Source organism: Dermacentor variabilis, chromosome 4 (genome assembly GCF_050947875.1).
Source record: "Dermacentor variabilis isolate Ectoservices chromosome 4, ASM5094787v1, whole genome shotgun sequence".
In the NCBI taxonomy this organism is placed as follows: Eukaryota; Metazoa; Arthropoda; class Arachnida; order Ixodida; family Ixodidae; genus Dermacentor; species Dermacentor variabilis.
Window position 1 is genome coordinate 146,164,034 of NC_134571.1, and position 26,426 is coordinate 146,190,459.

General features: G+C 45.7%; 1 protein-coding gene across 1 annotated transcript; it reads left to right on the plus strand.

Annotated features, from left to right (window-relative positions):
- The first annotated feature begins 1,861 nt into the window (after nt 1–1,861).
- Nucleotides 1,862–5,771, plus strand: LOC142579883 (uncharacterized). Its single transcript, XM_075690527.1, has 3 exons — nt 1,862–2,270; nt 4,069–4,535; nt 5,609–5,771. The coding sequence occupies exons 1-3, from the start codon at nt 2,211–2,213 to the stop codon at nt 5,652–5,654; spliced, it is 573 nt and encodes a 190-aa protein (XP_075546642.1). The 5' UTR covers nt 1,862–2,210; the 3' UTR covers nt 5,655–5,771.
- Nucleotides 5,772–26,426: the final 20,655 nt, after the last annotated feature.

The window sequence follows — 26,426 nt, forward strand, 5'->3', positions numbered from 1 at the left end:
GCAGATGCACCATCAATATCAAACTTCGAGCTTCCGAGCCAACTACATTTTATTAAGCAAAGTGAACGTACTTAACTACTTACACTGCCTAACATGAAACCAGTTTAGATCATGAATCGGAATTATTTTAGACTATATTTCAATTTTAGACTATCCGTGTGCCTTTTCGTGCAGGTTTTCACAACAGGAGATGATTAAGGTCCACACGGGGCCTTCCTCCTTTTCAGCGCAGTAGCACCAGCAATCACGGCTATACAAGCAAATAAAAAAGGAATAGGCGTAGTCCAGAACACAACGAGAAACAATGTCATGCATTCTTTCTAAAACAATCTCTTCGGCGTGTTTTCGAAAACAAAAACGCGTACAGCTAATGGTCCGTATATCAGCGATGAGACACGCAACATTTTATGTCAAAGTAAGAGTGTAGTGAATACGCAACATACTCTTGATTTTAGGGATTCAATTACGAAAAAGTGTTCGTATTAGGTTCTTGGCTACTGTATAGAGGCATGAATTGTTCACTGCTCCTCACAACTAAAGATCGATTGAATTTATGTGTCAGCAGACAGCCAGAAACTACTGAGTTATCTAAGAGACACAATTCTAAAGGACAGCGGGAGCGACATTTAATGTTAACAAAAACACGCATCGCTAAAATGAGTACTATTCCCCTATGCTTTTCCTGACTTGAGACTTTTTTTTTTTTGCAGTTTTCGTACATGGCAGTTGCGCCAATGAACCGGTACTTCTCATTGAGCTTGCTCCACCTTCGGTTTACTTGCTTAACTGAGACTGCTTTGTGCACGCCTGCGGTAAATCTGTGGGATGACTTCAACAAAATCCACGGAACTGCTGGCGATACAGATGAACAAAAAGAAATAAGGCATCCTCCATGCCAATTAATGACGTATTTGCCTAAGAGATCCGGTAAAGTTTTTACCGGCTATGACCTTGTAAACTATAGCGCAAGCTGGCATGGTTCCAGATTGGGTTCTGTGTGCCTGTGCACTGCCATAACTTCGAGGTCACTCACTAAACCATGAAAAGGGAAATTCCCGAAATCTAACGAGCAATTTAAACAAAAACAGCAATGGCCTCGTTCTAGTCAGAACCGAACAGTTTTTTCGGTGACAGGGGTGCCGTCAGCTTGCCAAGAAGGAAACTATTCTTAAGAGAACCATACGAAGATCATTGTGACAGACACGCTATGCACAGGAAAAGCGAGTGTCGTGGCACGAGCACGAATCATATTTAGCCTGAAGGAAGTCGCTGGTTTAGCAGCATGACGCCCACAACCAGAAAAACACTCCGGCGCATTGTCAATCTCCACGTCCCCACTTCCTTCTTGGCGTATAGGTCGCAGCTATGTTTATTAGGGCCAAGAGCCAAGATTTCCCAAGAAATACGATCCTTTCCAAATTGAGTACACGTTCCGGCCACCACAATAAAGCTAATACGCGTTTTTTTTTTTCTTTCTTCGCTCGTTTCGTCATACCTCTTGCACTACAAGCACGAAATTTATCAAAAAAGAACGGATGGGCACCCATCCCCGTAGCGGTACCGAGGTGACGACAGAGTCGGGCCCTCGCTGTTTGCTCAGAGCGTTCGAGACTCGGTAGTGATTCCTTCCTCCTCTCAGTCTGAGCAGCGGCTGGAAAAGCCATGTGACGTGTCGCTGGCCGTCTGGTCGTGCACGCGTATCGTTGGGCTCGCTTCCAGATCGACTGCGATGACGGCGACGACGACGCTGTAAAGCGTTCTTCCGTGTCAGCTGACTTCGCAATGCCTCGGCGATCTTCTGCCGCCGCTCCCACGTGCCTGCGCGCCGGCCATTTGCGTGCCACGCGGTGCGCAACTTACACATGCGCCTTCGCCCCTCTGTCCTCGGGGCAAAACCGTTTCTCCCGAGCAGCGGGGGCATTCCTGCGAGAGGATCCGTTCCGGGGACCGGGGAACGGGGCAGTCATTGCGTGGAAGCCGGGGCCATCTCCTCAGAAGGAGAGGAGGGAGGGGTCCTTCTACGGGAGGCGCAGTGCGAGGCAACCACCACCGCCCCCAACAAGGTGGCTGCATCTTCAAGGATCCGTAATTAAATGGGCGTACTGCCACCGCGGGCGTCATTTGTCCTGTACTCGTGGCCGTCGCGACCTTGAGACTGACAGCCAGAGCGCGTCCCGCTCGGTGGCTCGTTTAAAAAGCCACCGGCCGGCATGGGTGAGGCCACTGCCGTCTCGCACACCGACTCAGTTCGAGTATCAAGGATCCCACAGGTGAGTGAGCCGGCCGATTTCTTCGTCTTCCGGCGATTGTAGACATGCGCCCAGCGTACTTGGAGCCCAGCCGCCGGCGTGGATCGCGGATTTTGCATGTCACGTTGAACATGGGACGTTCGCGAAATATGTGTGCCGGCGTCGTCATCAATCACACTTTGCTTTCAGTTCTCTTCGGCCTTCCCGCTCGCTACATGGAAATGTGTTCGTCTTTAGTTCCCTCAATTTCGCGCAAACGCCCGTCATAAGTGAGATGTAACGTTTTAAGCCTCGTATGATCACTCATTTCACAGCCCGAGGTTCATCATCCTAGTAATATGATAATTTGAAAGGTGATTCATATTACATGATTGAACGCCGTACTCTGCGAGAGCACTTTTTCCAGACGAGCTGCCGTAAGACATCTTGTAACGCTGATGGGCAACTTGCGTATAATAGCTTGGCCCTTGTATTCGAACGTAGAGATCGTATCTTTACCCGTCATCTTTATCGACATGCCCCTAGATTTCCTCGCGTATCCAAGTGGCAACGTAAATGTGCATATTCAGATGGCTGATGATTGCTTGCTTATTATAATTGTCAACGTTATCTACTTGGTATATTCACGTAGTAAAACTAAATTGGGTGTAATTTTCCATTCAGTACAACATGTCATGACTTTATTGCAATAGTTCTGTCATACTGGAAGGCCGATTCCTAAATGCAATGTGGAAATTTGAATGTATGTTTCGTGGGCAACGCCGGTGAACCCAGTGCTTCGTTTGGCTCCGTCTTGATGTGCATCTTCATCTCAGGTCATAAACCTTGAATAGGTCATCTGCTCAGCAGAAGCACAATTCGAAATTTGGTGCAAAGCTGTCTGACATTGGCATTCACAAGAACTGGAATAAATTTGGTTGTACAAGAGTATCCGCCTAGTAAAGGCAAACTATATACAATGAATATATGAGAATTGTCAAAACAGTTAGGTTTTCTGATTTTCGTGGCAGTTGCTGCGGCTCGCCAATCCAAGGTGTATGCACCAATGCGCGCACATCCTCCTTTACCATGCTAAGTTATTTTTTTGTATTCAATAATGGTATGATCACAAGCCGTCAGAATCAATCCGTGTGCAGCGCAGATTATTCATAGATGAAACGTTGTATGTTTAAAATTTTGGGCTCTACTTTTCCCAAAAGAAAGAGTTAGACAAGTCAATGAAATATGAAAACATGAGGAAGTTAGCCGGAAGACAAAAATCCAGTTTGCTACCTTGCATTGAGGCAGAGGTCAGAGGAGGCAGAAAGTAACGCGCACACGCAAAATTCTACCCAGCTGCTACATAGAGGAATTCACAAAGCAGCGCGCACTCTTGCGATATCAAATTAATGTATAATGGTCGGCCCTTTGATCTATTTCAGCTTAAGTAAATGTTCATAGTCTGGCTCGCACTGAAGACCCGATATCGGATTCATCCTTGAATCTTCGAAACTTAATTCGTATGTTATTTTCCTGCTTTATCATTTGCCCTTCCAGAACCATATACAGCGTGCGGGTGGCATCAATAGGTGTGTAGAATTTAAGAACAGCGGCACATAACACAGCAGCTTCGCTATGCTAACCTACAGTGAAAACTTGCTGCACAACGTATCATGTCATTTTTCTCACGTCTCTACGTAAGTAGTTCAGCCGTACCTGCAGCTCAAATTCCAGTCAATGCAAAAAAAAAAATCAATGGCAGAAGCACTGTTGCAGAGTCTGTGAGTAATGCATATAATGTCTCACCTTTCACACGTGGGCTTGTTTATGGGTGACGCAGGCTATTAGCACAATGAACAGGCTGGTGGTAGCTCTCTTCGCCGCGGTGGCGCTGGTCGTTGTCGACCAGGTCAGCGCCGGCTACCTGCTCGGTGGCACTGGTGGCTACGGGGGCTTCGGCGGATACGGCGGGTCTGGTGGCTACCGCGGCTACGGAGGTGGCGGCTACGGCGGCGGCGGCTATGGTGGCGGTCTCGGTGGCTACGGCGGTGGCTACAGAGGAGGCTACGGCGGCGGAAGCCTCGGCGGCTTCGGCGGTGGTCTCGGAAGCGGAGGCTATGGCGGTGGTTTCGGAAGCGGAGGATACGGCGGTGGTCTCGGAGGCTACGGCGGGGGTCTCGGAAGCGGAGGCTACGGTGGTGGTTTTGGAGGTTATGGCAAGGGCTACAAGAGCTACGGAAGCAGCTACTCCAGTGGCTACGGAAGCAGCTACGGAAGTGGAGGCTACGGTGGCAGTGGAGGCTTCGGGTAAGCATGTAAATTCTGTGGTAGAACAAAAGAACGCTAAAGCTTTACATGACAATTTCAAAGCGGAAAACTCGAGTTTTCCCTATAACGTGCAAATATCGAACAGTTCATCCAACTCAATTTCATCACGCGAAGCGAAAGAGAAAGCACAATGATTTATTTGCAGTTTCGAGACCATTATAATTTTGGATTTTTAGTCGAATGGCTATAAGACAGATTTAACTTATTTAATGAAACAGACGTTATGGAAATAATCTGTTTTCCGAACGAAAAATAACATTATTTTCTTTTACAAACAGAATACAGTGCTCTTAACTCACGCAAAACGTTCTGGTTCTGATATCGACAGATATGCGGTGAACGTATGACCAAAATCCACATACACATTTCTGCAACGTTGCTCCAGAAAGTTGATACGTGAGTTTGCGCTTGTAGCTTCGCCATCTGAACAACAGAAAAGAGAATATATTTATAGCATAACGGTTATCTAACCTTTCATCGAAATTGTATACAAATCTCTTGCTGTCTAAATGTTAATCGACGTTTGAAACAGCAGTGTCATGCCGATAAGGTGTCTAAAATATTACTCTGACCTCAATATCAAGTACATATTATACCATCAAGGTCTTACTAGCAGCTGCATAACGTTTTGTATCAAATATCATTACGGCGCACAGACAGGCTTGAGGCAACTGTTTGAATGCGCGTTGGGGTAAGCACACAAGGTAATCGCTCGCATTTTGTGAATTTTGTCGGTGGCGATTCATTTTCACTATTAAATTTTCGGAACGCCGGCAGTTGCCTAAGAATAAATTAATCTCTGGCATCAGATAGACCCAAACTGCGCTATCTTGTTAAGCCACTCGGCATACTCATATGCATGGAGCCATATTCAAGAACCGTATAAAAAATGCCCGCCAGGGCCTACACTGAGCACGACATGCGTAACTGAGGCGTAGCTGGTACGAAGGTAATACGTAGCTGATGGCACGCCTAGGCAACTAAGCATTGGCGTTTAAGATTAAAAATTTAAGATTTAAAAATTAAGATTGGCGTTTTTTTTTCCTCTACAGGCGTGGCTTTGGCGGTGGCAAGTACGGCGGAAGCGGATGGTGGTGAAGCAAGGACGCTGCTTGAGTGACAATGGAAGATCCGGAAGCTTCAAATGCGTGAACGACATGAGTGAATTGGACTGGGCATCTGGTTAGACCAATAAATACAACTGTTCCTACTACATACGTTCGTCTGCCCCATTGACACTTCATATTGCGATGTTCGGTATGGCCCACTCTTGCAGGGAAGACCTGTATATTAACATATAGCTTAACAAAAGAGCAACAAGTAGTCAAGCTCTTGTTTAAAAAAAAATAAGGACTCTTGTATGAAGCGTCAGGGAGACACTCCTGCCTACAAAGACCACCTGCAACTATTCCCTTTCAATCTCCGCTGTAAGCGATTGCGAGATGGTAAGCAGGTGTTCCGTTTAATAGTATACTGTGCTGCACACCACAACACCACCGTCCTGTTGTAGCTCCGAGTTGCGTAACCGCCTTTCGAAAATAACGCTCACTTTTGGTCAAGCGCGGTATGGCCATATCATTTATCAACGTCGATGACAATATGGCAAACCTAAAGATTACATGCATGAACACGTATGTAGCACAGCAGAGAAGCAAGCGCAAAGAACATGTCCAATTTGTAATTTCTTGTGCAATCGTAAAACCCACAATAACCGCACAAACTGCCGAGCCATGCACCTGCATGTATAGCGAAGCAACTGTTATTTTAAAAAATTGTGAAATTAAGAGGCGCTTTGGGTTCTGTAAATATCTGTTAGAAATGAAAAGCGATTTTACTTTTATGTTATTTCAACCATGTGTTTTTCCTCACGGGCCTGGTAGTGTTTCTTACTGGCTACGAGTGGATGTCTATTCTTGTCTAACCTTTTTATCTGTATATCCGTATACCTAACCAAGCTCGTTATCTTAACTTTTTTTTTCAGCGTTTATTTCGGGCCATTTAGATCCACAAGCCATCGAATCTTAAGAGATTTTTCTCTTCCTAAAATCATCCTGTATTGCATTCTTTGTGTTCCCTAATGTCACGTCCCTAATTTTCGCAACGTATTTCTACTACTTTTCACCACAGATCAATTCGCCGGAACTTTTTCACTGCACCTAAAGTACTAACGTTACATTTTCGACTTCCTTTCTTTAATTAAAATAAAGACACTTCAGCTCGAAACCAAAAACGAAAAAAAGAACTGGCAGACCTCAGAGCGCCCTAAACATATCATTATTATATGATAATAGCATATCTAAGAACAAGTTTGGCTTTAGTTTACCAGGAGGACCATGTGTCATGATATCGTGGGTGCGCGGAAGGTGGTGAGGTGTCAGCGAAACGTGTCGATATTTCGGCACTCGGTACGGAACCCTCGGTCGTGGGCGCGCTGCCAAATTCATCCGGGCAACGAAGTTGCAGCATAGTGGACAACCGAGCGAGCCACAGCGGGTGCCAAAACACCGTGACGTTCTTTTTTTTTTTTTTCCACGTGAACACCTTGCGTATCATAACGTCACGGCGCGTGCACCTCCTGGTAAACGAAACCGAAACTGGCTCTTAGAAAGGCTTTTAAGCAGCAAATTATTTGGGCTGTTCTTGTTCTCGTCAGCATTTATTCTGAGGTTTCGAGGTCGAGCACCTTCGCTTTAACCAAGGAATGTAATTCGAAAATATAACGCCCGTACTCCTCTAACAAACCACCAAACCTGAAACTATTTTCTTGCCCTAAATTTTTGTGCGCTTATGTACAATTCCGTTGGAAACTATCTCTGCGTTTCAACAGTTCCCGCCACACATTTATCAACGTTTTCCTTAATATACTTAAGACCAATGACGTTGGGTAGGGTAACAATCGCTTGGTAGACGTCTGTCAGAACTGATTCAATTAGTGAGAAGAGCTTAACACAATGCCACGTGTTTACTGACTTTACATGTCTAGTACCAAAACCTCATGGAAATGCGGTTAGCGGCGCTTCTAAGAGCTGTCGTTCATGAGCATATAACGCGTGAAACAAACGCACACCGCGTTTTTCTTTTTATAACCTTGACAGTTCTTTTTTATGAATTAATTTTATGAATTAGGATTACTAAAAGAGGCGGACCTTACTCACACGAGAAACTGACAAGCACAAATAACCACAAAATTCTTCACTAGTTCCCTTTCCAACTAATCGTTTTAGGGCACATATCTTTTTCTAAGAATTAAAGCCAATTATTTATCAAGCTAGCGCCACTTGAAAGTGATCTTGAAAATGCTGTCCCGTCAGTGAGATCAGCATCTTCAAACGTATAATACGACGGAATGCGCTGTTGGACTAGTGACTTCTTAATAGCAAAATAATTGACGTAGTGCGAGATGTTCATCCGGAACACCAAGACATATCGCCGCACGTTTGGGCACGCTCATCTGAAAAATATAAACAAACATATGGAGATAAATACAGCAGAGATAACATAAACATATAGAGAGAGAAACAGAAGCAAGGCAACGAAGAGGTGTTAACCAGAAGCTCATTCGCTCTGCTAACCTGCACCCAGGGAAGGGGATAAAACGGCAAAAAGGAAGAAAGGCAGAGAGAGAGAGGGGGAGAAATAGAGAGACAGTTGACCACGCGCACTCGCAGGTGCACACAAAGCCTGTATAGGGTCGCAGACACCTGTCCCCATGAGGTGCTCTAGCAACAGGTGCCGTTGCTTGCGGCACCAGCATCGGCATTCCCATTTAGAGGATACGCGCTGCGAACTCACCGGTTCAAAATCGTATACATTTTAGTGTGTATTCATTGTGAATTTAAAAATTTCGTGCACGTATTGCGCAACTGTTCGAGTACTCAGCTGAGTTAGAAAAATTGTGATATATACAACTATACCGCAAATGATTTTTAAAGATGATTTAAATGTAGTATAAAGTACCCTGTCCAAGTACCCCGATTTTGCAACGTGCCAAGGGGCGCCAGTTGATATTGTCGCCTTTTAGCGTAATAAAGTTCTAAATCCTGTAGGCGTGTCTTGCGCTGAGCGATAACGTTTGACATCTGTTAGCCCGCGAAAGCGGTCACCGATGAATGATAGACAAGTGCAGGTGTCGTTATTCACCTCGATGTCAGTGAGGGAAACTTGAAGGTGTTGTGAATGTGGCGAAGTCACATTACACTACAGGTAATGATATGACACTAATTGCAAGCGGTTGACTGTTTATTAAGATGGAATATGTAAGCGATAGAATCGAAACTACTTACACAGACATCTAAAGACTACGAGTCAAACGTTACAATGATTACTCAAGTATTATGGCGCAAGAAAAATGACACGAACGTAAAAGTAGACACACCAAGCGCAATGCGTGTTTTCTTATCCTTACGTCCGCGTCTTTTTTGTTGCGCAATAATACTTGAGTAATGGAGTACCAACTTTCCCGGAATGCTGCTCTCATTACAATGATCTTACAGTTTTGGTCTACTTTCTATATTAGCCGAATCTCCACTACATCCCTTCCAGCGACCCTGCGCGTATTGGCCTCGAGCTCCACCACTGGAAAATCTGGCGCCACCGTCGGCGTGACGTGCTAGGAGGGATCACGTGGACATAGCGGCCGCGTCGGCTGCTTCGGGAGCGCCGAAGCGAGCTGAAAACGAAAGTTTAAATTCCCTCGTACGCTGCGGTCCTCATTTAGTGGCGAGATTTCCCCGCTTCGAGTGTCTCCTTTACAACGCTTGAAAGCACTACAGTAGGTAGTGGCTGCCTTTGAAGGCGCACAACATGGTAGGCTACTGCTCGGTGCCGCAGTGCCGGACGTACGTAACGGAGGCCGATGTCAGCCTTCTTCACACGTAGGCGCAGGACAAGAAGCCGCGTAAAGCTTGGCTCGCGAACCATAAAACCGGCAAACAGTCACCGGCTACAACTCGAGTATCCAGCAAGCACAGACGCGAGGAAGATTTCTGCTACGGCGCCGTGTCTGTGATGTTCGGAAAACGCGCACTGAGACGCTCGCCCGAGTCCGTTGCCCGAGTAAGTCACGACGGTTTGGTCTATGAACTTGTCGATGCTATAGATACTGGCAAGTTCAGTGGAGTGGAAAGGGAGCGGTAAGATGCACATTAAAAAGAAAGCATGGCATATGGTCATGTTTGTGTTATGAATTAGTGCACTGGATTACAAAAAAGGAGCAGCGGGAAATCGCACGCTGAGAACACCGATAAGCATACGGTGTGACGCAACTCTAGAAATAATATTGAAAGGTAAAAGAATTTATAAATTAGAAGAAAAAAAAAAAGATTGAATCGTCGCGACGGCACATCACAGTCCCCGTAGGCGTCGAAGTCTCTACAATGAAATTATTTTTTGAACAGCTCTGATAGCGCCCACGCAACAATGGTTGCTTGTATACTGTCAAATGCTCATATTCTGCGGCCTAAAGCTCATGGCACAGAGCGAAAACGGGCACGCGGCGAAAGCGAAACAGTGCGCGGACAAGCATGCAGACGCGCAGTCGGTCGCTGCGAATCTGTGCGATCGCTGCATTGAGGCTTCATTCTATTACGCTCCATTTAGTTATACAAACACTACAAGAACATATTTCACGTAGTTTGCTCTCAGCGTTTACCTACCTTTCACGCAAGAAGCCGGTTCAGGAGACTCCATCGCGGCGACCGCGCGCAGTGGCGTTCACTGTACGTATTCGGTAAAGAGATAGCATCTGTAAACGATTGTGCTCTTTCAGTTTGCTCAAGATTATTATTTAGACAGTAAAAAGCTTCTCTCGTTTCGAAAGTACTTACAGAAATGTCCGGAAGAGCTCGCGCGTGGTGTTTTCAGTGAGCGCTGACAGAATGTGAGAGGGGTTGGGTGTACCCCACCTGCAGTGAGCGCTGACAGCAAAACCTATGAGGAGCGCGCCACGTGATCCCTCATACTACGCCAGCGAGCCGCTTCCGATAGATGGCGACTCCGTAACTCCTCGCCGCCAATACTCAAAAAACTTCCCCGACATCACCGTTGCCCCATCGTTTATCCAACCGCACTGGTGCGCGTACACACAACAAGGCTTCAGAGTGATGTAATTCATTGTTCCAATGTCTCTAGGTCATTGCCATAAATTCTTACTCTGCAGTGGGCCCCTTGTCTCAACAACATCTCGCAAGACACAAACCCCGAAAGGAAACACCTTCACGCTCGATGGGACATCTGGCCCATTCGCGGAATGTATCGGAAGGGGTGCACGGTCAGGAGATGACGGGTTGACTCGCAAACCGAATGGCGGAAGCCCCGCCTCGGTCAGCCCACGTATGCACTCTCAGTAGACCATTGTGCTCCCCCGCCGGTTATAACCCTCCGCCGCCGGGCTTGTCGTCGGGCCACGCGTCTCCTTTGACGACCGCCGCTCTTACGTGCAGACAACGCTGAAACTGGACTCGGACATCTTCATCATTTTTATCATCATGTCTTCCTGGAATGAGCAGTCGTCAGAAAAGAGGGCGACGGTCGTCTCCCGACCAGGGTTCGATTACGGGTCCTCGACGTGCGTGACATCGCGTTTAAATCGTCGTCGTGCACTATACCACGTGGTAATCATGCAGCGCTTCCCTGCCTCGAGCCGCACGTGCCCATAACTCACTTCACGTGATCGACGCCAAAAAAAAAAAAACGTCCACGTGTTTGCCCTCGTTAAAGCGAGTTCTATTACGCCGATTTATACGCCACCGTTTTGGTGGTAGTTAGGATTCGTTGCGTCCTGAGGCCGATCACGTACCACTCGCTCAACATCAGCCAAACAGAAAGGTCAGGAAATTAACGTTCCCCCTACGTTGCAGCCGCTTGAGTAGCTTCAGTGAGCCGCGCCTCCCTCGACCAGGCCCGGTGAGCCGCAGAAGCCAGTGGGGCCCTGGAATAGGGCCTCCACCCGTATTCACAACTTAGATTTTTGGGTAAATAAGGTTGTTCTTCTTCTTGAGGAGCTTCCACGTCACTTTTATTGCCGCTAGTACGAAAGCTAGATACAGTTTCTAAGCGATTCGAAATTAAGGCCGTATAACCACTGTATGCAATGTTTCAGTATCAATAGAAGTGTTGTCGGGCACACTGTGTCCGAGAATGTGGTAGCGAATTACGAGAGAGAGAAAATGGAAGAACATGAAAGTTGGCGACTTGAGTGCTGTGTCCAAAATCTTGTGCGTCAGCCTTAATTTTCTATGGTCTTCTTCTTCACGTTGTTTGCTGTATCTTATCAACGCACCAATGAAACCTTGCTAACGCCTGTCCAGAGATTTCCGATTGAATGTTATTTTCCTCGTCTAAACCACGCTTTTCGAGTCTTGGGCCGCATGGAGAAGATTCAGAAAGTCATTAATTGTCAAAAGTAGCTGTCACAAAATTTCTGTCGGAGCAATTTGTTTATCGATTGCATGGAAGCATAGTTGCAATGTTTGTAGACGATTCCTAGCATGTGTGCCTCTCGAAATCACCCTTTTCAGTAGGAAACGTGCATTTACCTATCAGTGTTCATACTAATCAGCCAGTGCAGCTTCTGTTAAGAAGGACAACCGACGTGCGGTAATGCACCAACGTTTTCGCTGTGTCACTTAAAGATCATGCGTGGTTCCCGCGCTGGTTTCAGAATCTTGCAGCAATTTCTGAGTGGCTTGTGCTAATCGTAGGATTGCAGCACCCTGCCATCTGCTTCCAAAATCATTGCCTGCTTTTTAAGAAAGAGATTAAAGAACTTCAGATGCTATTTTATGCCTCAGACGGGAACGTGGTTAGAGCGACAGTTTTTTAGAGTAGCTAGACATTTTCTTTTAGTAAGTCACAGGTATTGGCCGTCATCCTTACGTCAATTTTCCATCATCATAAACATCCCCGATGGAGAGAACAGCCCTCTTTTATTCAATGCCACGTCCAGTATATCATCGCAGTCATCATTGTCGTAGCACCGTCATTAGTCTCTAGGCCCCAAACACACGGATTTCCTGACTTATACATACTGCCTCTTGTACAAAAGCATCAATATTCTCTTTTTTTATATATTCCGTGAATTCTTTATTTTGTTTTAAGGTGTTTTCTAACTTTGTTCGATGTTCACTTGAAACAAATAAAGCGGAAATCAATCAACAAAGGTTATTTGCACAGTGATGGTCGCTTACTTGCAAAATAAAGGGGGGAAGGTAGGTAGAAGGTTGCCTTAGTTGTAGCATTCTATTGCGAAGACCACTGCACATGTTAATTTGAAGTTTTGCGGATTAATGCGCATGCTTTTTAACTTACTAATGAGATGTTTTCTTTTCTTTTTCTCATGTTTTACCTTTTAATTTTGGTAATTAGGTGGTATTCGAATAGTTACATTTCCTGATAGAATGAAATAAAATATTTGAGAAAAGCTACTTTCGAATACTGAGTTGAATAGGAAATATTTTATTTCTAAACACAGTGAAATGTAAGTTTTCGTAAAGGCCTCATGGCAAAAAGAAAGTCTTAGTGATATTTTTTTCCGTTGCTTATTTGCAGGCATATGTAAATGTATCTAATGCTCTCCACAAATGGACGTAAATGTAGGCGCTTCTAACTCAGAAACTACTTTCACTAAATACGGTATGATTATTTCTATATTTATGGGATATCTTACAATCTACAAACGCCTATTGCAGATAACATAATTCGAGTCCTTGAGCTGGATTGTTAAGAGACGAGGACATTACTTGCACAAAAAGTCAAAACACATATTCAGATAATTAAAATAGTTAAGAATGGAATGCTTTGTTAATTTCTTTACGGCACATATCGGAATTTACGAATTGTAGCCAGTGAGTTTGTCGGCTGCACCCAATTAGAATGAATTTCCAGAATGATACAACTTTGGAGGTATACGTGCGATCAGACTCGCCGTAATAATGCAATGTTGGTCATCTTACTTGTTGAACAAAACGCTCGTTTATGCATTGAAGCACAAAAGTAACAAGAACGCCCGTGTATTTCCTCCCGCAATTTGCGAATTTGTAAACTGGTGTAATCCTGGAAATTCCTTTTAAGCGAGTGCGTCTTGCAAATTCACCGGCTTCAATTCAATAATTGCAATTTATGCTGTATACTAATTAAGAAGTTAGTTAACTTTTGATAATTAGTTGAAGGAGTGGTTCGGTTTCTTGTGCACTAATGTCTCCCGTCTTCGAATAATCCATCTCAACGATAAAAATTATGTTATCAGGCACAGGCGATTTAAAAAAATTCCGTAGAAATTAAACATTATCATTCTGAATATCAATCAAGCAAAAAGGGGTAGCCGTCGCCAACAAACAGTCACAACAACTCCCCTGCTTATTTTTATAATAAAAATTTGTTTCAGTCGTCTAGTGCGCCACGACAATGAGTAATGAAAATAAAGAACAGAAAGGGAACATCACAGGTGCACGTAAAATGTTGAGTTTGTTCAAGGAGAGTACCATACTAAAGCACCGCCCATTGTTCTAAAGGTAAGGAAACATAATGCGAATTGCCAAATAATAAATTGCTTTGCCTAAATCGAGACAACCAATTCATATAGCCTATATGCTGCCTTAAGTGAGGCATTCATAACAAATGACTGAAAATAAGTCAGCATACTGTAAGCTACCTGGCCCATGCGTTCACTTACAAACTGGTGCCCCTGCGGCTCCTGCAAAGCAACCCCAACTCCCTTGCACAAGAAACTTTCGGGACAGTCCTCACACCGTTATCTTTCTTCTGAGACATCACTAAGCGTTGCTATCCCTTAAATATTCGAAACGAATGTTCGACAATTTCGAATATTCAATTCGGAAATCCAATATGACTTGATAAGCAAAACCCATTCAATTCATATTCAAGATTTAGAATATACGCGAACCCATAGTAATTACGCATAAAATGTTACATGGACTTTTAGATTTTAATGTACCTTTATTCAGAATTATGGACATCGTGATCGTTTAAATTGGCAGCTATGCTTCATATACAGCTGTCCTAAAAACGAACCTAAAAAATGTTTGCTTCGCACTAGCATACTGTAAGAACAAAACTGTTGCTTACAATTGTCGTTACATGCGAGAGAAGTTCGGAGGTTTAATTTTATTTTTTTTCCCGCCAGTGTGACCCATAGAATGTTGTGATAATTTAGGTTTGGTTTCTTGGCAATGCAATGTATTATAATTTGTAGAAGCTTCACTAAAATCTGGCGAGCACGTTTCTTGAAAACATTGACAAATTATGTTTAAAATGCAAAAATGGCATTGTAAATAAAAATACTGTTTTAGGCTTTCACTTTTTACTAAGACGGTTCAAAAGTCTCCAACAGAATAAAAAAAAATACAGCTTTTTTTCCACCATCCTCAAAGCCTTTCATTAGGTTTTTCTCACTTTCCATCATTCCTGGCGCTCTGTGGAGCTGCAGAAGAATTATTTGTCAACCCTCTCCTTACATTTCTGTGGGAGAGATCTCAAAGAGTGCAGGCGGTTTGTCGCAAGTGCCATGAGTACAGCACTTCACGCTGAATTTTGATTAATGTTTTGCAAGCGCTTTCGTCGTGTTGTGGCACAGCAGCGTCGGGAAAAATAGTTGTAAAATTAGGCAAGCATAATAGAAACGGTCAAGCAACATCATATGCCACTGCCCACTCACTATGAAAATGTGAGTGACGACTAAAAAAATTCGTGATAAGTTGAATATATTTTGCCTATCAAGTCGCGCCCCAATCAATAAAACAACCAAATTCACCAACGGAAATACCTAATACCACAGGTAAACACAAAACGCGTATTTAAAATAGCAGGGTTTCGGCGTTCATTGAAACCCCGAAGCTTCTGTAAATAAAAAGAAACCCTTTCGCCCGAAAGGCGAAGCATAGATTGCAATAGCAAATCAGTTGACAGCTGTAAGCACTAATGATAGTAGCTTTATCGGCCTAAAAACTTGTAAAGATTCGCTGACTAACTAGATTATCATGCATGGTGCCACGCGCGCACATGAAAATATGAGTACATCTCACTCGATGACCGCGGAAACTAGGTGTCACAACAATATATTGAGGAAGCGAGGCTGCAACAGCGAGCCATTTATAATAATAATAATATTTGGGGTTTTACGTGCCAAAACCACTTTCTGATTATGAGGCACGCCGTAGTGGAGGACTCCGGAAATTTTGACCACCTGGGGTTCTTTAACGTGCACCTAAATCTAAGCACACGGGTGTTTTCGCATTTCGCCCCCATCGAAATGCGGCCGCCGTGGCCGGGATTCGATCCCGCGACCTCGTGCTCAGCAGCCCACCACCATAGCCACTGAGCAACCACGGCGGGTAGCGAGCCATTTGACGTTCGTGCTGCATCTCGCTTCAACGCGAACTAAGCAGGTAAAACTGCGCACACTAAGCTATAACCACTCGCACTCTGTCCCCATCGCAGATCGCTTTCAATATAAGGCCCGCGCGGCCGCCTGCGACGGCGAGATACGCAGCAGCCGTCGGTGTAGAACGCCCCCTCTCTCCCCTACCCCCGGTGCATTGCGCACCACGGAAGACGGCGCGCTTCCTTCCCTTGCGCGCGGGAGATTGAGCCGCTATCATCTGCTTACCCTCGCACACTTCGACTCGCACATACAGCATACGGCACGCGGCAACGAGACGGCACCTTTGGACTTAATACGAAGCATCACGGCGACGGCGACGGCCGGAATGCGCCCAGAGTGTCCGTATGATTTCTGTCGCCATAACCGCTTTTCTCTATAGGGTGTGAGCATTCATTATGCACTTTTAGAGCGCAGCTCTTTGGCGTCCGTTCCTGGGTTTCGCGTCGTCGTCGGCGTTGTCGTCGGCCTCGTAACCAGCTCCGCCCCCCTTTCATCCCCCCAGCGCTAGCAGCGACCGACTGATACCGCTGGATGCCGCTGACGCCGCTAGAGAGTCAAGATAACGTGACTGCATAGAACACCGTCGCCGCCATGCAGAAAGAGGAGGAAAGGGTCCCCCCCCCCTGTTCTTGTGTGGCGGATAGGGTGCTCTTCAGTTGCCGACGCGCCGGTTATTTCACGTAGGCCCCGGCACGTCGACGAATACGTGACCACCTTCCCACGGCTAGACCTGGTTCTTAGCGCTGCGGAAGCGAGGGTATCATATTGTTTGTGTCGGCATCGGCGGCGTTGTCCCTGAAACCAACTCCGCAGCTGGGGTTGACTCACTATCGGCGTCAGCGGCATCAGTCAGTCGCTGCTATCTCTTCCCTCCTCCCTTTATCGTGTTGTCCGCTTGCTGCGCGCGCTTCTGCCCCCATCGTTTGCCGCTGGGTGTACACGCCGCCCCCCTCCCCCCTCTTCCTGCGAGTCTCCGGTTGTCAAAGCGCCGGCTCGAACTTAATTCCTTTCTTCGCTCCTCCTCCAATGCAACCCCTGTGCGGTGGCAATCAGAGAGCCAGATCGGTGGCGGCGGATCTGTATATGTGCACCGCCCGAGCCGAAATTGCCGCTGCCGTTCGCCACTGCGAAATTATCTGCCAGTTCTTTCTGAGCCATGAGCGAGACGACCGATGGAAGTCCTCCGTCTGCTGCTGCTGCTGCTGCTGCTAAACGAGCTGCCAGAGCAGAGGCCCAGCGCCGTCGCCGTCAGAATCCAGAGGTGCGTGCTGCCGAAGCAGAAGCTTACCTAGTGGAGTCTTTGTTAAAGGAATACGTGTGAAAAATAAAAAAAAAATTCTGTGATAGCGCATACATGTGTTGCTCGATTTCTTTGCCTCAATCTATCGAAAAGGTGAAACAGCTTATTTGCTGCGCTCAAATTTCGCATTACGAAGTAACGTAATCGTCGGTAATTTTTTCATTCTCTAGGTATGATATCGTCATTACCATAAGTGTGCCCTTCGTCATGGTTTGTGTGTATTCATCGTTATCGTGGGCTACGCCCAGAGCCATAGCTGACTCTCTTGTTCAATAAATGGTTGGCCTGCTCTCAAGCGTACAAGATGACACCGCAAGGCTCGGTTGGTACAACCGACATCCCACGTGGCTTGGTGTTCCTTCGGTGCGTGTAGATGGCAGGCGGAAAGAGGAAATGCTGTACAGTGTGTCGAAGAGGTCTGAAGTGGCAAATGAAAGTGAACACGCGACAGCGCTAAATGCAGCGTGGCACGTCATCAAGTGGCTCAGAGACATTACGTCGTCACGCGCCTCTTAGCTCGGTGCCGGAAATTTAAATCACGCGTGCTTTTTTTTTTCAGTCTACCCTTTCGTATAACGTCACTATTTCCCAGGAGAATAAGATTGTTAAGCCGTATTTAGGCAGACGATGCAGAAGTTTGACCTGTAATAACAAAAAGGAGTTGGAAAGACTTTACAAGCTACATCCCCAAAATAAAAGCTACAGCAGCAAATAGAATAAAAGAAGGTTGATAAACGATAGCAGGCATATTATACTCTGACAGCCTGCGTCTCTCTACACGCAATGCCTCAAGCATTCGGTGGTCCACAGACTTGCATAATATCAGCCTATTATACCATAAGAAACAAAACGTTCGAGATCTGAAAAACAAGATTAATTATTAACTTTTGCATACTACGCTACACAAAGCGCGCACTGAGGTATAGAATCACGCTGTTACAATCACGGACTTCACTCAGCCAAGAGAACAATCTGACAGATAACAAAAGCCATCGGATTAGGTACAGATGTCATCACTCTGGTAGTCGGGGAGCCGGGGAACCATAGTGAACATATCAGTAAATGTCTACAGTTATTCTACAGGTATGAGTATTTATTACAATAAGGCAAAAAATAGTACCTCCTAAGAATCGTGTCAGGCAAGTGGACGTCATGTCTATAATGTTATTTATTGCGTGTTTCCAAGGAGAATCCAAGAGGCAGGATTGGATAGGATTATGGATAAGGGCCAACGCGGCATATTTCAGCAACGAGTGTTCACATATAACGTTATATTTTTCAGTAAACGTGAAGATAGCTCTCAAGAATTGACGGATGACATTAACTGGAATTCCTACGGGTAGGTGTGAGGATTAATATACCAAAGATTGAGGTACTGTACAACAGCAGGGGGGGGGGAGGGCAAGCAAACAAGAGTTTGTGATAGGTAGCCAAGCTTCTGAAGCTATGTCGGAGTATCTGCATCAATGCACAACTCGGCATCTGCATTTCATTTTTTGTATTCCAAAATTCGTGCTATTGATAATAATTTATAATGCGCAATGAGGATGATTTATGATGCGCAGTGTAAGGTCCAGTGAGCGCAGATAGTGCGCCCTCTGTTCTTGATACGGTGCTTTTAAAGCTGTGTATGTGTTGTTCATGCATTACTGTACTCTGACGAAGGCTGGTCCACCAGCAGAAAACGTTTAGTAAATAAGCCTTCCAAAAAATTTGTCGTCTCTTTCCTATATATATATATATATATATATATATATGTAGCAATGTCAATCGCAAATATGAAATCAGAACTTAGCTTACCCTATTGCTTTGGTACTGGCATTCTTATAATAGTAACCGAAAAGAAATGCCTTGGCGTAACTATTTCTGACGATCTCAGCTCAATACCCCTAGCGCAAAAAACAACCAAAAAAAGGAATTAACACTTTTTGGTTTCTTAAGCGCGTTTTACGTTTTGCAACTTCAGATACCAAGTTACTCGCATATCAGGTCTGTATCCGCGCAATCGTAGAACACGCAAGCATCGTCTGGTTTCTGTATATGCAAAAAGATCTACCCATGCTCGAATCGACGCAACGAAAAGCGGTGCACTCTATCTACAACAGGTACAGGCGCACTGATTCCCCCACGGAGTTGCTTTCCCACATAGGCCTAGACACATTATCAAGTCGCGTAACGGAGTGAAGTTCTTATATAAATTAATACATAACGCATTCAACATGGGTCCTGCTGCTTACATTAATTTTAACCGTTTTAAAGAAACGCGTCGCAAGCATGAATTCACGATAAATGAATACTCTTGTGTTAACAACATATATTACTTCTCTTTCTTCCCCCGAGCCATACGGGAATGGAACACCCCAGATAAAAGCAAAACTTCGCACGATACCTTAAAAGGTTCAATGAACTCACGGCTGCATCAGTCCTGTCCACAAGCTAGACTTGATGGCCATCTTCAGTCTGTTATTGATTTATGTCGTTACTTGTTCGATTGTACCCTTTTTATGAATTTACGAATGAATGCTTTGTGATCTGTATGAAGCCTTGATTTGATGACCAAAGTTAGCGGCTTCTCTTCGGGCTCTCATGTTCCGCACTCGATGTGTGCATTTATTAATGTTTTGTTTCTTGTCTTTTCACACCTGAGTGCTATCTTATTTTATCATAGATTGTAATTAGTATTTGCTCATGTAACAGTTCTAAGTGGGACTAACAGCTTAATAAAATAAATAAATAAATAAATAATATATGTATGGAGGCACAGAGGGTGACGGTGTTTGTAAGTCACAACTATACGTCGTGTAGCAGGTGACAGTAGCTGCTAGTCACGTGCAGCAGACGACGCAAACGCAAAGGATTAGGTGGATTAAGATTCAGTGCAACAAAACTGGCATGAAATATGCGTATAACTAGGTATTGCACAGTCTAAGACAGTGCTGTAATTAATTCTATCTGGACGACACCACAGGTTCATGGAAAATGCTTGAGTACAACATTTGAGAAAGTGAAACAAGACTAGGGTGCTTCGATGTATTCCTGGCTCGCCGCTCCACAGAGCGACGGACGAGGAGGACAGCCAGGCACCTTAAAGGATGGATGGATGGATGGATGGATGGATGGATGGATGGATGGATGGATGGATGGATGGATGGATGGATGGATATTATGAGCATCCCCTTTGGAACGGGGAGGTGGGTTGCGCCACCAAGCTCTTGCTATTATACTGCCTAATGTCTTATCTAGGTAAAAAAGAAATAAAGAAAAAGAAAACGCACAATGAATTCCTATAACCAAGTTTTCTGACCCCCTATTGTCCACTTTGTTTTTGTACGTCTCCGTGTTTTTTTTTTTTTTTCTCGTTTCCCTACTTTTCTACCACGAATCTTCCACTGGCCTCTTACTAATCTATATTGCGGAGATGTTTACTTTCCCCCTGCTCTCGCTGAACCCAAAGGCTTCAAAGAGTCCACTGGTGCCCAACGCGACCGTTGGGCAGATATATTCACATTCTAGGAAAACACGCTACATTGTTTCCTTAGCTTTACCGCAGCACGCACATTCTTCTTCTTCCTTCTTATATCTAGCTTTATAGCGTGTATATCTAGCGTGTTCTAAGGCATCCTGATCTCGCTTAGAAAAGTAATGAGCTTCCCTTTGAGTTATATAAATTGTTCCTTTCCTGATTTCGTTTTTGCTTTTAGTTACTCATGGCAGGTTTCTTTTCCATTGCCGCGACCCATGAGATTATTTCAGCCTCTCTCACTTTCCGCTTGACGTTCTTTGTTGCTGTGTTGCCAGCCTTACAGGCCGCATACTTGCTGATAAGCTTCCTAGTTCTCCTCAACTGTGAATCAATGTTTTAGCTGTACAAATACCTCAACACTCACCAGCCCATTTACTTTCTTCCATATTCCTCAGCCGTTCTTCATTTCCACCCCGTCTGGTGCCAGCGCGCACCAACCTCTACTGAGGGCTCAATAAAAGTTTATTCTCTCGCTATCTATCTATCTCTCTCATAATCAATTTTACTGAGAGATTCCCTCACTTCAAACTTGTCCAGCCCATATCACCCTCCACAGCTCCATTTGTAGTCTTCCCGTGAGCGCCCAATGCGGGGCATACCACTGACACCTTGGTTGCCATCGAGTCCTGATTTCAAGCATACAACCGCATTTCAAAAAATAAGCCCTCGAACCATTACACCTTTCCACATACCTCGGAGCACCTCGTACCTATTTTATCCCCATAGCGATCTGTATTTCATTACGGCTGCATTTCTCTTCCCCTTTACTGTTACTGTTTATTCCTGTGTTTCCATGTATCTATTGCCTTCGTTTATGCATATACCAAGGCATTTATATTCTGTTACTCGAGGTGTTTCCTGGCCTTGTTTCGTCACTGCTTGTTCACTGTTTTCATTGAATACCATAACACCTGATTTTCTAACACTAAATTTCAAGCCTAAATTCTTGCCTTCCTGTCCACAGATAATAGCCAGACGTTGCGAATCACTTTGCTTGTTAACCAGCAATGCAATGTCGCCCGCATGAAATAAAGCTGGAAACTGCTGCTATACAGCTGTACCCGCCTGTTCGTATGAGAGATTAAACCCGATATTACTTCCTTCTAGCACCCTCGCCATCCTCATCATGTACATCATAAACAGCAGCGGGGATAAAGGGCACCCCTGCCTCAGTCACATGTTGATATCAACTTTCTCCTCGCTCCTCATCCCTTCCCATTCAACGCAAACGGTATTTTCTAGGAAAACCTCTCTGAAAAGCTGTCGACAATCGCCACCTAAACCTTCGCCTTCCAGAATATTCCACAAAATGTTGCGGTCTACGTTGTCATAGGCTACTGTAATGTGTAAAAAGGCCACATATAACGGCCTGCTTTCTACTTTTCATATTTCAATACACTGAGTAAGAACAAATAAGTTATCCTCTAAACGCCTACCTATTCTGAAGCCATCCTGAAGTTCTCCCAAAATGCCATTATTCTCTGCCCATGCTTGCAGCTTTAATTTGATTGCCTGCATTGCTACCGGTATATTACCGATGTAATAGTGAACGGTCTATACGAGTGAATTCTATCTTTCTCCCCCTTAATTTTATAAATTAACTTCATTCTACTTTGTCGCCCAGTGTTTGGTATTCTTCTATCTCTTGAAGTTTTTTCCACTGCTTACAGCAGAGCTTCCTTACTTTTCGGTCCTAGTTCATAAATCAGCCTAACAGGAACCTCGCCTAGTCCTGTGGCTGTGCGCTTAGGAATTTTCTCTTCAACTTTCTTCCAGTTGAAATTTGTCAGCACCAGCTCCTTTTCTATCTGGTTTTCTTTCATGCTCCTTTTTCCTTCAAATACAACTGCGTCATTGCCTTGGAAAGATGCGGCTGTTATTTTTCGGAGGTAATTTAATGCCGCGTCCCCTTCCAGTTTGTTTCCAGCACCTGGAGAACGGGAGGTGGTACCCTGACAGCATGTATGGCTTCAGGGCCAACCTATCGACGCAGGACGTCCTCCTGCAACTCAAAGAGGAGGTACTCGACACAATGCCCAAGGCGGGTGAAAACGTTGTGATGGCGCTCGACATTAAAGGCGCCTTCGACAACGTCAGCCACGCGGCCATAATGGAGGGCCTCAACAACACCAACTGCGGAAGGAAAGTACACGACTACGTCAAGGACTTCCTAACCGACAGAACGGCAACGGTAGGGCTGGGGGAGTTGAGAAGCGACACCTTCTCCACACCGTGTAAAGGCACACCCCAAGGCTCCGTGATATCGCCCGTGCTATTTAATGTGGCGATGATCGGCCTGGCAAAACGACTCGGCGAGATTCAGGGCATCCAACACGCGATGTACGCGGACGACGTCACGGTTTGGGTCACGCAAGGTTCACTGGGAGAAAAACAAGAGAAGCTACAAGAGGCTGCGCGCTGTGTCGAAAAGTACACCTGAGAGAGGGGACTGGTGTGCTCCACAGAAAAATCCGAACTACTGAGAGTAGGTAGACACCCCACCCAAGCAACACTGGAAGTAACGCTTGACGGTCAAAACATCCCGGAAAAGAATATGATCAAAATCCTGGGCATGTGGCTACAGGGCAGCAGAAAATGCAGCCACACCATCAGCCTGCTGAGCAAAGTGACGGAGCAGGTGGGCCGGATGATCAACAGGGTCTCCCAAAAAAGATACGGCATGAAAGAGGAAGACACACTCAAACTCGTCGGCAGCCTGGTCGTCAGCCGAGTCATCTACTCGCTACCGTACCACGCGATGACCAAAGGAGAGAGGGAACAGGCGGACACGATACTCAGGAAAGCATACAAGACGGCTCTCCATCTGCCAAAAAACACGTCAAACGAAAAACTGCTCCAACTGGGCATCAGCAACACTTTCAGCGAACTGGCGGAAGCCCTGCTTGAAACGCAAAACGCCAGACTCAAAAGCACCCCTGCAGGGAGAGCGCTCCTGACTAGGCTGGGGCGGGACACGAGCGGACACGTGGATAGATACGCAGACGTGCCCGACTGCTTAAGAAAAACAATAAGCGTTAGGCCAGTGCCTAAGAACATGGACCCCAACCTCCACGAGAGCAGAAGGCAGGCGCGAGCCGAATACGTGGAAAAGACACTAGCGCTACTAGAGAACACAGTGTACACGGATGCTGCCACGTACCCGCGAGAAGGGAAGCGCACGGCCACGGCGGTGGTGGTGGACGGCGACGGAAATCTGATCACATGTGCGACGGTAAAGGCAGCCGACACAGCGGAGGCCGAAGAAATTGCCGTGGCGCTGGCGGCAGTAGAAGGATATAGGACAGGCAGGCCTCTAAACATTTTAACAGACTCGAAGGAAGCGTGCAGAAATTACACGAGGGGCAGGATTAGCAAAGCCGCCCTCAGAATTCTTGGCGGAGCCAACTTCGCCGAGAGGAACGTTACACACAAGTTAATTTGGATTCCGGCCCACGCAGGCATAGAGGGTAACGAAAGGGCAGACAGCCTAGCTCGAGAGACCACGTTCCGAGCAGAGCAGTCGCGCGCCCCGGAGTATCACCCACACGCTTGTGAAGGAGGATACACAGAAATCTTAAACTTATACAGAGGGACGAGAGCCAAATATCCCCCACCGCACAAAGCTCTAACGCAGGAGGAAGCAACGAGTTGGCGCAGATTGCAGACAAACTCCTTCCCAAATTTATACATCCTAAACAAAATGTACCCAACACAATACAGAGACACCTGCCCATGGTGTGGGGCCACACCCACACTATATCATGTCACATGGGAATGTAAACACAATAAATCATTCCACCAACACAATAACCCGAGTGCGGAGCAATGGGAGAGTCGGCTTACCAGCTGCGAGCTCACGGCCCAAAGGGCCTTAGTGCAGCACGCTAGTGAGGTAGCTAGGCTCAGTGGAGCCCTGGAATAGGGGCCCACCCTTGCCGGAAGAGGCTCCAAGTCGCCGGCGCCCAAGACGACCGAGACCTCGAGACGCTAAGTCCTTGAAGGAACCAAATAAAGTTTATCTCTCTCTCTCTCTCTCTCTCCATCTTCGTCTAGGATGGGTTGTTATATTGTTGTTGATTTCCTGCCTAATAAATTTCTGTGGTTCCAAATTATGCTAGGTGCCGCCTTCTTTTTCTCACGTATTTCTGACAACCAACGTTCACTTTCACCTTTTAATTTTGCTTGCACCAATGTTTGAACCATATACGTTTTATCCCGGTATATTTTCCATTTACTGGCCACTTCATCCTGCGGCAACTGCGCCTTCTTTGCCTGCCTGTACTCTCGGGATGCTTTCTTTCGTTCGGCGATCGCTTCTCGTATCTCCCTGGTTCACCGGCTTTTCGGTTTCTTTTTTCCTTTCCAACGAACATGTTGTTTCTCTTTCCGTATTTCCGTCGTTATTACACTTAGAAGCTCACTATATTCCCACTCTTTACTTGGCCATTGGCAAAATTCTTCTTCGACTCTTGAGACTATATTTGTTCTTTGTTCAGCGTTCAAATTTGGACTGGCTATTTTGCACTCCTTACTCTCTTCCCGAAATACATATCCCATTTTCAAAATGATGCGTTTATAGTCACTCCCTATGCTGCTATACCGTTCCTCGGCAATGACCATTTCTCTCAACTTATGAATTCCTTCTGTCATCAAACAGTAATCCGTGGTCGATTGCCGGTTTCCCACTTCCCATGTGATCTGCCCTTCACACTTAGGCCTTGTATTCACGATAACGAGGCTATGTTTCTCACAAACATCTAGCACTGAATTGCCGTTGTTGTCGGTATAGCCATCTAGATCCTGTATGTGGGCATTCATGTCACCTAATAGGATAATTTCGGCATCCTTCCCGAAACCCTTAATATCAGGACTTATGCATACCACTAACTCTTGATCCTTCTCTGTGCAAGTATTTCCGGTCCACAAATACATTACGCACAGCCAAGCTTTTTCCCACTCATTGTACCTGATAACCCAAGATGCTCTTGACATTTTGAATTTACTTTTTTCCATTTGGCGCCCTGATGGATGAGCATTCCGACTCCCCCTCCCTTTCTTTCCGACTTAATCTTGTTGCACCCTTCCCAAAGTAATTCTTAATCACTGGCGGCTCTTCCGAGTCTCTAAGGTGCGTTTCTGTAACTGCATACACCCGTATTTGTTCTTTATTTAGCTGCTCCTCAATCTCTGGCCAGTTTTCCTTTCTTCTGCCGCCCTGCCTGTTGATGTAGCCTATTGCATGGCGAGCTCTCCTTTTTGTTTTCCCCCTTTCTCTGTTATGGAAGGCGATGCTATCCTGACGTTCCCCTAGGAGACCTTCTTCATTACTACCTACTCAGGCCTCCTGAGCGCCCGTGGGCTCGCTAAAAAAGCAACAGCGGGACCAACAAGTCGCCAGCCCACTTCTCGTCCAAGCATGTAATTAAAGTGGATCCTGTCTCGTTCAAAACCGCCACAACTTCTCACTTCCCTGTTTACTTCGACAACCTCGAAACTTTTCTCTCGGCTCATTTTCCACATCGCCTCATATGCAGCCACTACAGCTCTTTGTACGTGAAAGTCACGTACAGGCACCTCCGGCACCATGCACAGCTCGATCTGCACCTGAGAGGAAAGCGCGCGCAAGTCGTCCACCCCCTTCGCCAAGCG